This window comes from Mesoplodon densirostris, chromosome 16 (assembly GCF_025265405.1).
Source record: "Mesoplodon densirostris isolate mMesDen1 chromosome 16, mMesDen1 primary haplotype, whole genome shotgun sequence".
Lineage (NCBI taxonomy): Eukaryota > Metazoa > Chordata > Mammalia > Artiodactyla > Ziphiidae > Mesoplodon > Mesoplodon densirostris.
In genome coordinates, this window is record NC_082676.1 from 27,022,460 (window position 1) to 27,037,118 (window position 14,659).

General features: G+C 43.2%; 1 protein-coding gene across 1 annotated transcript in view; it reads right to left on the reverse strand.

Moving 5' to 3' along the window:
- The window catches only part of TM9SF4 (transmembrane 9 superfamily member 4), a 54,365-nt gene extending 50,167 nt beyond the window's left edge, over positions 1-4,198 (reverse strand). The window contains exon 1 of the mRNA XM_060120475.1: positions 3,975-4,198. Within this exon, the coding sequence (XP_059976458.1) occupies positions 3,975-3,989 (15 nt within the window). The 5' untranslated portion in view covers positions 3,990-4,198. The remainder of the gene's footprint in view (positions 1-3,974) is intronic.
- Between the last annotated feature and the right edge of the window lie 10,461 nt (positions 4,199-14,659).

Below are 14,659 nucleotides of genomic sequence, written 5' to 3' on the forward strand. Positions count from 1 at the left end.
AGGACTGGTAGCAGAGTCCAGGCCTCCTGCCTCCTGTTCCAGGCCTCTATCATCCAGATTCCATCACTAAAAACGGCTCCTGTGCTTCTGACTGGGGTGGGGTGGGGGGGTGCGGGACGGGACGGGGGGCGGGGGGGAACTGGCTAGCACTGCTCCCATCTGCTCAAAGGAACCCTGAGGTCATTCAGGCCATTCCCCTGCCTCTGGACTGGATCAAACCCAAGTAACCTCAAAACAGTGAGAACTGACCCAGCAGTTCCACTCCTAGGTATATACCCAAGAAAACTGAGAACCTATGTTCACGCAAAAACTTGTACACAAAATGTTCATACCAGCGTTATTCGTAACAGCCAAAAAGTGGAAACGATCCCAAAGTCCATCAACAGATGAAAGGATAAACAAAACGAGGTCTATCCATACAATGGAATATTATTTGACCATAAAAAGGAATGAAATATTGATACATGCTACAACGTGGATGACGTTTGAAAACATTATGCCATGTAAAAAAAAAAACCTCAGATACAAAACACCACATATTGTTTGATTCCATTTATATGAAATGTCCAGAAAAGAAAAATCTATACAGACAGAAAGTATATTAGTGGTTGCCAGGGACTGGGGGGAAGGGGGAAGTGGGAAGTGGCTGCTAATGGGTTTCTTTATGGGGTGATGAAAATGTTCTGGAAGTAGATAGCAGTGAAGGTTGCACAACTTTGTGACTATACTAAAAACCACTGAACTGTAAACTTTAAAAGGGTGAATTTTATGGTATATGAATTATAATCCAATAAAAAGGGAAAAAGATAAAACCCAAAACAGTATAAACAATGATTATGTGGGAGAAATACAGAGTTTTATTCTCCAAATGGAGGTTTCTAGACTCCTGAGATGCCTACAATTGCACTCAATGGACGTTTCCCAAGTTCCATGAAAATAATATTCCCCAAAGCATATTCCATATGATCAAGAGTTCCATAAGGAGTGAGATATGAGCCTGCTTCTCACCTCAGACCCAGCTAGATCAACTCAGTATCCTGTAACTTTATAGAGTCATCTAAATCCAGGGCAGGAAAACTAGAGAGAACTTCAGTCTACACCAGCCATCTACTCCTATGCTGCAGGAAGTTCAGGAAACCCCATTGTGCTAACACAGACCTGGGAGGTGGCAGCCAACCCCTGGGGAAAAAGAACCAATCACTAAGGAGGGGAAGGGGGAAAAACACATAACTACCACTTGAAACTTGCGTCCACAACCCTAACTTTCAAAACAAAAGAATAAACCAAAACCCAGCATGTTCCCACGGTCACTGAATCTATTAGCTCACTTCCTCTTTCGTTGTATGACTTGCCTCAAAACCCAGATACCCCAAAGCAGATCCACACACTTCCATTCCCGACAGCGGTGCAACAACCTATGTGTACGAGGGTGTGGGGACTGTTCTGACTTCCGTGTAATAAAGTGCTTAACACAGACCAAGCTCAAGTCCACCTGCCCACTCTGCCTGTCACACATATCCCCCTGTAATAAACTTGCTTCCATGCCTTTTCACCATTGCATCAAACGTGAAGTTTCTCATGTGCACTCTTTAAAATGGCCTCTGTGGGTCACTGTATACATTACATCCTCAGTTTCTTGAAATCAGTTACAGTATTCACCATGAAAGCACAGGACGACACTCCCAGGTGATGCAACAAACACGAAATCACTGTGCTTTCCACTGTGCTTAGAATAAAATCCAAAGTCCTTTCCATTGTTTCTCTGCAGGCTGAGAACAAGCCGGCTCCCTTAATGTAATGTTTTGGAGAGGATGGGAAGGCGAAGCACCTAACAGAAGTCTTTCAAAATGCAGTCCACAGACTACAAACTGTAGACTACAGCCCACCACAATTATAGGCATGCTTCTAGAAACACAGCTCTTCCTGTCTCTCTCCCATTTCATCTTGTATCATTCTCTGCACCACACCCTGACTCACCACGTTTCAGTCCCTCCAGCCTTCTGTGTTCTTCCAACATACTCTTTCCCACCTTGGCCCTTTACACTTGCCAGCTCCTCTACCTGGAACACTCTTTGCACTGCTAGTTCCTTCTTGTCAATCAGGTCTCAATTCATGTCACTTTCCCTGAGAAGACTTCTCTTGACCACTTAATGCAAAGCAGGTGCATCACCCTGTCACTCCCAATCACTACCGTTTCACCTTGCCGTCTTCACAGCACTTACTACTATCTGACATTACCTTGTTCATGTATTTGTTTACTTACTCACTGCCTGTCTCCTCAGACTAGAAAGGCTCCATGAAGGTAGGGACCTTGACCCTCTAATACACCAGAACATCCCTAGGTCTTGGCACAGAGCAGGCCCTCAAATATTTGTTGATTAAATAAATGTGTACCAGAAATATGTTAACTTATTACCTCTTAAAAACCTCAGAACAGGGCAGGAATTTCCCAGTGCAATGCAATAAATGCCACTTTATTGAACTTTTCCCTATGGTAAAAGAGGGTGTGACTTTTCCTGTTAAGTTCTTACACCATTCTTGTTCTGAATGTGGTCCAGAAAAAAAAATGGGTTTCAACATACCACTTTTGGGATTTTTTTCTGTGGACTCAGACCACAGAAATCAGGCAGGACTGTGAAGACTTTTACCTGACCTCTGAGGTTCTAAACAAGGAATCCCTTTATTAAACAAAAAGGATAATTTATCAGTTGGTTAACAGAAGGAGGGAAATTTGTTATCAGCCAATAACCTACCCTTGTTTGGAGAAAATCAACACCAAAGAATTTAAACAACAATCTTCCTTTACTAAAGTTAAACATCCTTTGTGTGCACTCCCAGGATGCAATTATCTGCTGAGGAAGCAACATACAGGAACACCTAGACAATCACTCTGGACTAAGTGACTTCAATTTTGGTTCTGGTCTCCTGACAAGTAGAATGTGAGCCGAGCTTCTGGAAGAAGAAAGGGCCAGTCCTTCACAGATCTACTTCCAGCGTTCTGTACCAGAAGCCAGCAAGTTCTGACCCACTTTCCAGGCACAGCTTATCCACATACCCTTATTCACACACAGGCTTCATCCTAAAGAGCTGTGTGGCCCTGTAGGGGCATGGGAAGGGGAAGGGGCCAGGCGGGACTGGTACAGTGTTTTTCAAAACGTAGTTACAGACCACCTCGATCATAATCACTACAGTGCTAAAAAAAAAGTGCAGATTCCTGGGCATCATCTAGCCCTAAGGAATTAGAATCTTTGGAAACTGCATTTTTAACAAGCCTCCAAGCCCACACCCCGAGTCTTATGCACAGTTAAGTTTGAAAACCAGTGGGATAAAAGCTCCCTATGAGAGAGGCAGGGAGTTGAGAGAAGACAGGAGAAATGATTAGGGAAGAATCTGGGGATGGAGGATGGGGGGGCCAAAGGCATGCTTCCGGGTATCGGCAGTCAAGACAAGTGCGCGGTGGGAACAGCTGAGGGTACATACAGGTGAAGACAGGGCTCTGGAAAAGATCTGACACAGGATTTGGGCTGGGAGGTTGGTGAGAGGTGAGGACGCATCAGCGGACTGGTCAAGACAGTGGGGAGGCGGAGAGAGCAGGGTCTGGACGTGAGAGGGAGGAGCGAAGGTGGGAATAACTGGGGGCTCTTCAGAGAGATCAGGGCTGGAAAGTGAAAACTGGGAAATGGGAGTCACAGGACGCGGAGACCAAAGCCAGAATAGGAACCGACGGAGGCGGTGGCTGAGACCTTTCCTCCGACCCAGTGCCTCCCCCAAAACTTCGGGCCCTGACAAGACTGAGTGCGGGGCAAAGGCCGGAGAGGGGGAGTTTGGGGGAGTCGAGCCCTGTCAGGGATGTCCCTCAGGCCTGCACTAGGGGTCCCTGAGGTGGCTCTGGCCAGGCATGGGACGCCGGAAAGTCCTGGGATCCGCCGGAGGGCCCCGCTCCATCTCCGGCTCCCGGAGCCTCCTTCACTCACCATCACAGCCGCCATCTTGGATCCACGTGTCGCCGTAATGACGTCAGCGGAAGTAGTGTTTCCCTGGTTATGGAGTTTAACTCCGCGAGGTGCTGCCTGCCTTCAGTCGCTCCTTTCGTGGCGGTGAGTGGAGGGGCAAAGAAGACTTAGCTGCTGATCGGTAGCTTGGTCTGGGGAGTCAGGTCGCTGATTAGGTGAAAAGAGAGCATGGTGTAACTACGGGAGCCATGTTAACTCCTGGCAGAGCCTGCTCCTCCCACTCTTGACATTGCATTGTGGGTAACAGAGGTGTGAGTAAACGCACTTGTTCTGTGGACTCCATTTTTACTATTGGCAGGAAGACCCGTTGCCAGGGTTACCTGAGGCCCCTGATATGGGTGAGTGGGATGGGTACCAGGGCTCTATTATCAGAATAATTTGTAATTATATATTTAATTACTTGCTTGACTATCCTATATCCTCTCCAATAAAATATAATTCCTGTGTGGGTAAGATCCTGTCTTTTATTTAACCTGGCTCTGCCTCATTCTCATCTGTGAAATGAGGAGGGGATGATTATAATACCTTCATCATAGGTTTATGATGGGGATCCAATGACATAATGTTACATACTATTATTCAATAAATGATTGTCATTATACTCTTATGTATACTCCTTCTGGCATATGTTAGGTGCCCAACACTGTACACTACTTATTAAATGAATGAAGGAAAAGCAGCATCTTTAGTGGAGGGAAACATCTTTGAATGTGGACTTAACCATGTGCTAGTTACCTAAGTGTGTGACTCGAGGCAAGTCACTCAACCTTCCTAAGCCTCAGTTTCCAGTAGCTGGAAAAGGAGACTCAAAGAGCTGTGGTGTTAAAATTGGGAGAGACCTGAAAGTTCTTTTGGTCCATGTATCACTGTAAGGTGGATACAGTACCAGTGCTGTCTGCAACTGTTAGGAAAAGTTGTAAAAGAATAATAATGGTGGGACTTCCCTGGTGGCTCAGTGGTTAAGAATCCACCTGCCAATGCAGGGAACACGGGTTCGAGCCCTGGTCCGGGAAGATCCCACATGCCACGGAGCAGCTTAACCCGTGTGTCACAACTACTGAGCCCGCATGTGGCAACTACTGAAGCCCGCGCGCCTAGAGCCTGTGCTCTGCAACATGAGAAGCCTGCGCACCGTAACGAAGAGCAGCCCCCGCTCGCCGCAACCAGAGAAAGCCCATGCTCAGCAGCAAAGACCCAACACAGCCAAAAGTAAATTAATTAATTTTAAAAAGACAAAAGAATAATAATGGTTAATAATAATAATCACTTACTGAACATTTGTTGTGTGCTGCAGCATTTAGCGTTATGCTAAAACTATTCATAAGACTCTTACCTAATCCTACCTCTTGGCAGGGGGCAGTTGAACTCTGTTGCCCACCTACAAGCATCACTATGGTGGACTGCCAGACAAAGAAGGCTGCCAACAAGTCTTCCCATCTTTTCATGAGCATACTGTTTCTCCCTCCGAGAGGTAGACTCTTGTTCTCCTTCTTTTGAATCTGGCTGGCCACATCATTTGCTTTAGCCAATAGAATGTGGTACAGATGACGCTGCCAGTTCTGGGTCTAAGCCTTAAGAGACTTGGCAGCTTCTGCTTCCATCATCTTGGGTCTAAAGATGTCTGGCTACCCAGCTGGAGAGCCACATGGAGAGGGAGAGAGGCCCAGCCATCTCCTCAAGTTACTCTGGAAATTCTAGTTGAGCACTAGGCACACAAATGGAGTCATCATGGACATTCTAACCCTAGCTGAACTGCCAGCTGAATGCAGCCACATGCATTACCTTATCTGACACTATATGGAACAAAAAAACTGCCCAGCTGAGCCCAGTTGTTTTAGATTTTGGAGTGGTTTCTCATGCAGCAATAGATAATTGAAACATACACTTATTAACTCTTGTGACCCACACAGCTATCCTGAAGAAGAACACAACAGATAAATCCCCAAGGGGGAAAAAGTTTGAGAGACTAGGGGGGGGAAGTTTGCCTGGAGTTTCATAACTAGTAAGCCATAGGTTCCAAACTTGCAATCAGTTCTCCTGGAGCTTGAATCCTGGGTGTTTCCCACCATTTCTGGATGCCTGAAGAAGGATGACTGATAAGGAACAAAGCTCCATGAATGGCATATTCCTCAGTATTTCCATTTTTCCCCTCATACTTTCTGTTTTTCCCATAGGGCTTTCATGACCCAGTCTCCTTTAGTAACATACATACATCAGAATCTTGGAGTAAAACTGCTTGGGTTTAGATCCCATCTCTGTCACCCCCCAGCTCTGTGGTATGGGAAAATTTCGTTTTTCCCTTAATTTTTTTTATTGTAAAAAATACATCACATAAAATTTACCATTTTAATCACTTTTAAGTGTACAATTCAGTGGTATCAAGTACATTCACAATCTTGTGCAGTCATTACTACCCTCCATCTCTGGAAACTTTTCATCATCCCACACTGAAACTCTGTACCCATTAAACTCTAACTCTGCATTATACCTTCCCCTCAGCCCCTGGTAACCACTATTCTACTTTCTGTGTCTATGAATTTGCCTATTCTAGATACCTCATATAAATGGAATTATGCAATATTTGTCCTTTTGTGTCTGGCTTATTTCATTTAGCATAATGTTTTCAAGTTTCATTCATGTTGTAGCATGTATCAGAATTTTATTCCTTAAGATATTTGGGTGGTTTCTACCTTTTGGCTATTGTAACTAATGCTGCTATGAAATATCTGTTCAAATCCCTGCTTTCACTTCTTTTAGGTGTACACACAGAAGTGGAATTGCTGAATCATATGGTAATTCTATGTTTAACTTTTTGAGGAACTGGTATACTGTTCTCCACAGTGGCTGTATCATTTTACATTCTCATCAGTTATGCACAAGGGTTCTAATTTCTCCACATCCTCATCAACACTTGTTATTTTCTGTTATTATTGTTATATTTAATAATAACCATGCTAATGGGTGTGAAGATGGGCAAGTTTTTTAACCTCTCTAAACCTCAACTTCCTCATCTGTAGAGCATGGATCATAAAAGACCTTACCTCATAGGATGGTTATGTGGGCTGAATAAGTTAATATATGTCAAAAGATTAGAATAGTGCCTGTCACATGGTAAGTGCTATATACGTGTTTGCTATTATTACTTTGAGGTCAGTAGGGCTGGCCTTTTTATCTCTGGAATGGTGGAAACATTAAGATAAAGATATGTTGAGAAACTTGGACAACATAACCCAACAAATCAGAAGGGGGATAAGGCTTGACTCAAATCCATTGAGTCGAGTCCATGCCTCTGTTGTACATCCAGACAGACAGACAAAACCAAACCCAAACTAGAGGGGTCTTATAGGAGCATCGAGGCATGTAGTTCCAGACACCTGCAAAAGTGCTTCTCCAAGGAAAATCGGAGGGTGGGGCTGGGCTTAGAGGAAGCAAATCCGATCCTTAGATATCTCCAAGGAGAAGGGTAGGATGTATTAATCTATGTCCTTCTCACACTGGTGTCAGTTATCTATTGCTACATAATGCACTACCCTAAAACTTAGGGGCTCAAAACAGCAATGATTTATTATTTCTCTTGATTGTGTAAGTTGGCCATCTGGGAAATTCTGATGGTTTCAACTGGGATCTTTCATATGCTCTTATGTGACAGCTCAACTGGGGCTGGAGGGTCCAAGGTGGCCTCATATGTTTGGGAGGTTGGTGCTATCAGAAGGGCCTCTCTCTCCATATGGTCTTTCATCCTCAACAAGGGCAGCCTAGGCTTCTTCACAGTGTGGTCTCAGGGGTCCCTGAGGGTGAGAGCAAAAGCTGCTAGCCTCTTCCTAAGGCCTAAGCTTCAGAAATCCCATAGCATCAGCTCTGTCACAATTTGTTGGTCAAAACAAGTTACAAGATCAGTCCAGAGTCAAAGTGGGAGGGGATCACACACAGGCACGAGTTCAAGGAGGCATGATTCATTGGGGGTCATTTTGTCACAATCCATGGTGCAATCCTTGCCTAGGCCACCCTCCCCTCTCTCCTCTGGGCATCTGGGGTGGCCTTCTACCTGGTTTTTCTACACCCACTCTTGTCACCTCTAATATCTATTTAACCGTCAAAGTCATCTTTTAAAAAACAAGAATCAAATGGTTCTTCCCTGTTTAAAACTCTCAAATGGGGCTTCCCTGGTGGTGCAGTGGTTGAGAGTCTGCCTGCCGATGCAGGGGACACGGGTTCGTGCCCTGGTCTGGGAAGATCCCACATGCCGCGGAGCGGCTGGGCCCGTGAGCCATGGCCGCTGAGCCTGCGCGTCCGGAGCCTGTGCTCCGCAACGGGAGAGGCCACAACAGTGAGAGGCCCGTGTACCGCAAAAAAATTAAAAAAAAAAAAAAACCTCTCGTATGATTCCTACTGCGGTAACATAAAATCCCAAGTCCTCACCATGGCCTGCAAGGGCCTTCATGATCTGGCCTTGACTCCTATACTGTCCCCTTTACTCACCAGGCTCCAGCCACACAGACCTACTTGGAACTTGCCAAGCTCATCTCTACCTCAGGGCCTTTGTACTTGCAAGTCGTTCTCTCTGGAATATTCTTCTCTCAACATTTTGTGTGATTAGCTCCTCATGATTAGGTCTCAGCTCAACTGTCACCTCAGAGAGATGTTCCCTGCCCCCAACACAGTTGGGAACACACACACACACATAGAGAGAGAGAGATACTTTGGTTATTTCTTATTGTCCTTCTTCCATGAAAGCCTACACTGGGTCTATGGTGTTCCCAACTGTGTCCCTATTAAGTATGTGCTCAAATATTTGTTGAATGCTTGCATCATGAATTAATCTTAGGCCTCACTCTGTCAGCTGGGAATAGATCCGGCTGCAAGGAAGACCCCCCGCCCTGCAAAATAACAGTGGCTTAACAAGATGAACACTTACTTTTCTCTGTCTTAGTTTGGTTTTCTCTAGAAGCTGACTCTGAGACAAGGATTCAAGCAAAAGTACTTTATCTGGGAGGTAAAGGGATGCCAGAAGGCAATGGTGTGCAGAAGCCAGCTTCTACTGTTTGCAAGAGCTGATAGTTAAATTCTCAGAAATTTTGTGAGCCAGTTGTTGAATATGGGCATTATTGAAAATTAAATTATATAAATTTAAAATTAAATAAATGGTATTAAAAACAAAAGTGTGAAATATTCAAAACTCATTTCCTAATAATTTTACTAGATTTTATTATTTGCTAAGCTCTTGATTTTATTTACATCTATGTTATGTGTAGGACAGAGATACTGTTATTTCATGTGCTGCTACACATCTCTTCCCAGCTCTGTATTCAGTGACTTTGGGTTGGTAGCAGAGCCAGTTTATCCATTAACACAGTAGGTACAGTGCCCAAGGCCCAACATACTTTTAGGGTCCACGAAATGTTTAAAAGAAATTAATGCCTTTTAAAATCAGAAGGCAAAAATGAACTTTGGTGTTGAAGTAAAAGTTTTCATATGTAATATTAGCATATTCATTTTTTTTTAAAAAAGAGCTTACTTACTTATTTATGTATGTATTTATTTATTTATTGGCCACTCTGTGCAGTTTATGGGATCTTAGTTCCCTGACCAGGGATTGAACCCAGGCCCCAGCAGTGAGAGCGCCGAGTCCTAATCACTGGACTGCCAGGGAATTCCCAGTGTATTCATTTTTATATCAATGCAGCTGTTGGCTGCAATTTATATTTAATACAATTTATATTTATAAATAAAAATATTTATATTGATATTTATAAAATGTATATTTTATGAAGGAAGGGTCCTACAAAGGCAAAACTGCCTAAGCCCCATGAAAGCCACAGTGCATTTCTGGATGGTAGCTTAAAATTGGCCATGGTGGGGATATTTACACCACAAAAATCAGCAAATGCTACAAATCAGGACTTGAATTTTTGCTTTGTTAGCAAAAATTTTCTGTAAAGAGACAGATGGTAGATATTTTAGGCTTTGCAGACCATGTGATTGTGTCACAACTACTCAACTCCGCCTTGTAGTACAAAAGCTGCTACAAACAGTAAATAATGAGCATGGCTGTGTTCCAATAAAATGTAGTTTGCCAAACCCTAGCCTAGACTTAAAGTGATGGAGAATGTGTCAGTTATGCAGACTAAACTTTAAGAATATCATGTCTGTAGCTGTTACATTGTGATTAGCACAAAAATGTGATAGTATTTGAAACTCTTACTTTATTCAGCAAAGAAGTTGCTCATATCATTGAATAACAAGTGAAGTTCTGATGTACGCCTTCTTTATTTCATTTTCATCTGATTCGTGAATATACATGAAACTATCCACCCACATTCATGTTGGAACTATACTTGGGAAGCATATGTTGTCAAGCAAGTTACCATCGTGGTTAACTGAAGCTTAATTCTGTGGGGAAACTCTGGGAAACAATGCAAAACACACACCTCAGAGTTATCCTACCCAAGGGGCAAGGGAGCTGGGGTATTTATATACCACCTCCCAAAAGTCATTAGTTGAGGACTGATCCCACAGGGTGTTAATTCCTTAGAACTTTTGGCCTTCTGGGAACACTGGTAGCTGAAGCTTTTTGCAGTTTTAGAAAAAGAGCTCTCAGGCACAGTGATGCAGCTGACAGCTAAAAATCCAGTCCACTTTAAGGGATACCAACAGTGCATGTCACACCCTGTAAAGTAAAAAGTCTGGGGAGGACTGTCCTAGCCGATACGGCAGCTGTGCCTCAAATATCTTCAGGGAATCAAGCTTCATCCAGCTTTGTCATCCCTAGAATTAATTTATTTTCCTCAGGGTCCAAGCTGCCAGCTAAAGCTCTAGCCTTCACATGCACATTCTAGGCAGAAAGATAGAGGAAAAGATGAAAAATAAGAGGCGAAGAGACCACATCAGTTGTCTTTTACGAAAGGAATTTGGAAGATGCTACACCACACTTCCACTTACAACCCATTGATCAGAACTTAATCACACGGCCACACTTTGCTGCAAGAGTGGGAAATGTAGTCTTCATTCCAGGGAGTTGTGTGTCCCTAATAAAAATTCTATTTCTCAGAATTCTACTTCTAGAAGAAGGGGGAACATAGATATGGGGACAACCAGCTGTCACTGCCAACCCCCCAAAGGGAAGGATGCAAACAGAATGCAAACTGTTATAGTCTTATGTCAGAACATATTGTGACAAGGACAGACACGTGACAAAATTGAGGGTCCAGGGGGTTAAAAAGGAGGCAGTTTTACAAGTCACAGGGAAGAGAATGAAACAAGTGCTTTCCCTATATTTAAACTCAAAGCTATAACTAGAGAAAAGATTGGAGCAAGTCATTAACATCTTAGAATGGGCACTTTACCCATACCTTCTTTGCCATCTTCCAGGGAGGAGTGCATGCCATTTTCCCATAAAATGGATGGCACAAATCTATCCCCATATTTATTTTATAGACTTTATTTTTTAAAGCGGTTTCATGTTTACAGAAAAATGAGTGTGAAGTACAGAGTTCCCGTATACTCCCTCATCCAGCCGCCAGTTTCCCCTATTATTAATATCTTGCCTCAGTGTGGTACATACATTACCATTGATGAGCCAATAGTGATACACTATTATTAACCAAAGTCCATATTTAACATTAGGGTTTACTCTTTGTGTTGTACATTCTATGAGTTTTGACATATTTATAGTGATATGTATCCACCATTAAGAGAATCATATGGAATAGGTTCACTGCCCTAAAAATCCCCTATGCTCCACCTCTTCATCCCTCCCTCCCTCCCCAACAAACCCCTGGCAACCACTGAGCTTTTCACTGTCTCTATAGTTTTACCTTTTCTACAGTGTCATATAGTTGGAATCATACAGTATGTAGCCTTTTTAGATTGGCTTCTTTCATTTAGTGCATTTAAGGTTCTTTCATGTCTTGATAGCTCATTTCTTTTTATCACTGAACAATATTCCATTATATGGGTGTATCACAGTTTGTTCATCGTTCACCTATTGAAGGATAATTTGGTTTCTTCCAAGTTTTGACAACTATAAATAAAGCTGCTACAAACATCTGTGCAGATTTTTGTGTGGACATAAGTTTTCAGCTCATTCAGGTAAATACCAAGGAGTGCAATTGCTGGACTGTATGATAAGAGTATGCTTGTTTCGTAAGAAACAGCCAAATGTCATCTAAAGTGCCTGCACTATTTTGCATTCCCACCAGCAATGAGTGAGAGTCCCTGTTGCTCCACATCCTTGTCAGCTTTTGGTTGTATCAGTGTTCTGAATTTTAACCATTCTGATAGGAGTGTGGTGGTATTGCATTGTTATTTTAATTTGCATTTTTCTAATGACATATGATGTTGAGCATCTTTCCATATACTTATTTCCCATCTGCATATTTTCTTCTTGAGGTGTCCATGTGTTTTGCCCATTTTTTTTAAAGTGAATTGTTTTCTTATTGTTGAGTTTTAAGACTTCTTTGTGTATTTGGGATATCAGTCCTTTGTCAGATACATGTTTTTTTTTTTTTTTTTTTTTTTTTGCTGTACGCGGGCCTCTCACTGCTGTGGCCTCTCCCGCCGCGGAGCACAGGCTCCGGACACACAGGCTCCGCGGCCATGGCTCGCGGGCCCAGCCGCTCCGCGGCATGTGGGATCTTCCGGGATCGGGGCACGAACCCGTGTCCCCTGCATCGGCAGGCGGACTCTCAACCACTGCGCCACCAGGGAAGCCCCAGATACATGTTTTGCAAATATTTTCTCCTAGATTGGAGCTTGTTTTTTCATTTTCTTAAATGTCTTAGAGCAGAGTTTTAATTTTAATAAACTCCAATTTATCAATTTTTTCTTTCACAGATCATGCTTTTGATGTTGTACCTGTCCCCAGTATTCATCAGTCTTTCCTGTGACCAAGGGATAAATCAGGGTGTAGGCTAATAGGGTTTAGAGGGCAGTGTAAACTGAAAGAGCAGGAGGGCAGGAATTGACGCTTTGCTCTTGTCCATATAGGCTCCACCTTTTGAGATCATTTCTCAGTCATCTATGTCTATAATAATGCTACATAACAAAACAACCCCAGAACTCAAGGGCTTATAATAATAAGCATTTACTTCTCTCTCACATGTCCATGGGTTGGCTGGATTTCAGTTGATCAAGGCTGTGCTCAGCTGGGTTTAAATCCAAGCTGCGTGTTGGGTCCAGATCCGTTCCACATGTCACTTATCTTCTTTGGACCTTGTTCTTTTCAGGTCAAAAGACTGGAGGGCAAGCCCAGCCACACAAGCACATTTCTAGTCTTTGCTTACATCATATCTGCTAACATCCCACTGGTGAAAGCAAGTCCATGGCCAAGCTCAACATCAGTGGGGCAGGGAAGTATACTCCTCCTATGGATTACTGAACAGCAATCTAATATGCCACAAATTATATATGCAAATTCCTATCACAGGACCCTGGGCTCTGCTTTCAGATATCCAAAGACACATTCCCAAACAAGAAAGCAAGAGAGAAATTCAGTTATAAACTAAGTAAGTTGAAACACTGCTAGCTTTATTTTCCACTGTTCTTATACCCAGTGCCTAAGGTTAGACTCTGTGCTACTCAGGGCTACAGAATCAAGTCAGTATAGCATTCCATGGGACTCTGGCGGGTGCTTCACAGAAGGATATAGATCCTTCAGGAGATACAATAATACAGAAAGGTGTTATTTTCTCCCCACCCCACTGTCCACCTCTTTTCATCGCTCCTTTGACAACAAAGCTTGTTGTTGCTGCTTGGCCATGGGAAAGGCAGGGGCTACAGGCAACCCCCAACCCTGTGGGAGATCCAGACCAACCAACGTGCATAGCAAAGTTGCTTGACAGGAGAGTCAGTGTCCCAGATCGTGAAAAATCATTCCTGTCATCCTGGCCGACCCAGCTTCTGGGAGACAAAAAACCATCCACTGTGATAGGTGAATAATGCTCCCCCTCAAAACAAAAAACAAAAAACAAAAAAAGATGTCCACGTCCTAATTCCTGGAGCTTGTGAAGATGTTACCTTATGTGACAAATGTGATTAAGGAACTGAAGATGGAAAAATTAGTCTGGATTATCCAGGTGGGTCCAATGTAATTACAGGGGTTCTTACAAGTAACAGAGGGAGGCGGGAGCCTCAGAGTCAGAGAAGGAGATGTGATGACGGAAGCAGAATTTGGAGTGATGAACAGAAGGGAACCAGGAATGTGGACAGCTTCTAGAAGCTGGAAAAGGCAAGTACACAATTGTCCCCCAGAGCCCTGCCAACCCATCTCAGACTCTGACCTATGGAACTGTAAGACAATGAATTTGTTTTGTTTTAAGCCATCAAGTTTGTGCTAATTTTTTACAGAAGCCATAGGAAACTAATACAGCCAGCAAGTATTTGGGGGCAGTTAGAAAACTGTGAGCACTGAACCCCACTTCTCTTTGCCAGTCCTTCCCCCTTTGACTTGACATCCAGCAAAAGGCAAATATTCAGAAATTGGCAGGACAAGACAAGTCAACCTGTTAGTAAAACCTTTAGCATTCAGATCTTTTATTTAAATATTTATTTCATTATTTTTAAAGTTCTCCATCCAAACCACAGCTGTAACTGGAATCCAGCTGTCCCAGGCAATAGAAATATCAACCAGGGGTGTCCTGAGATTGGCA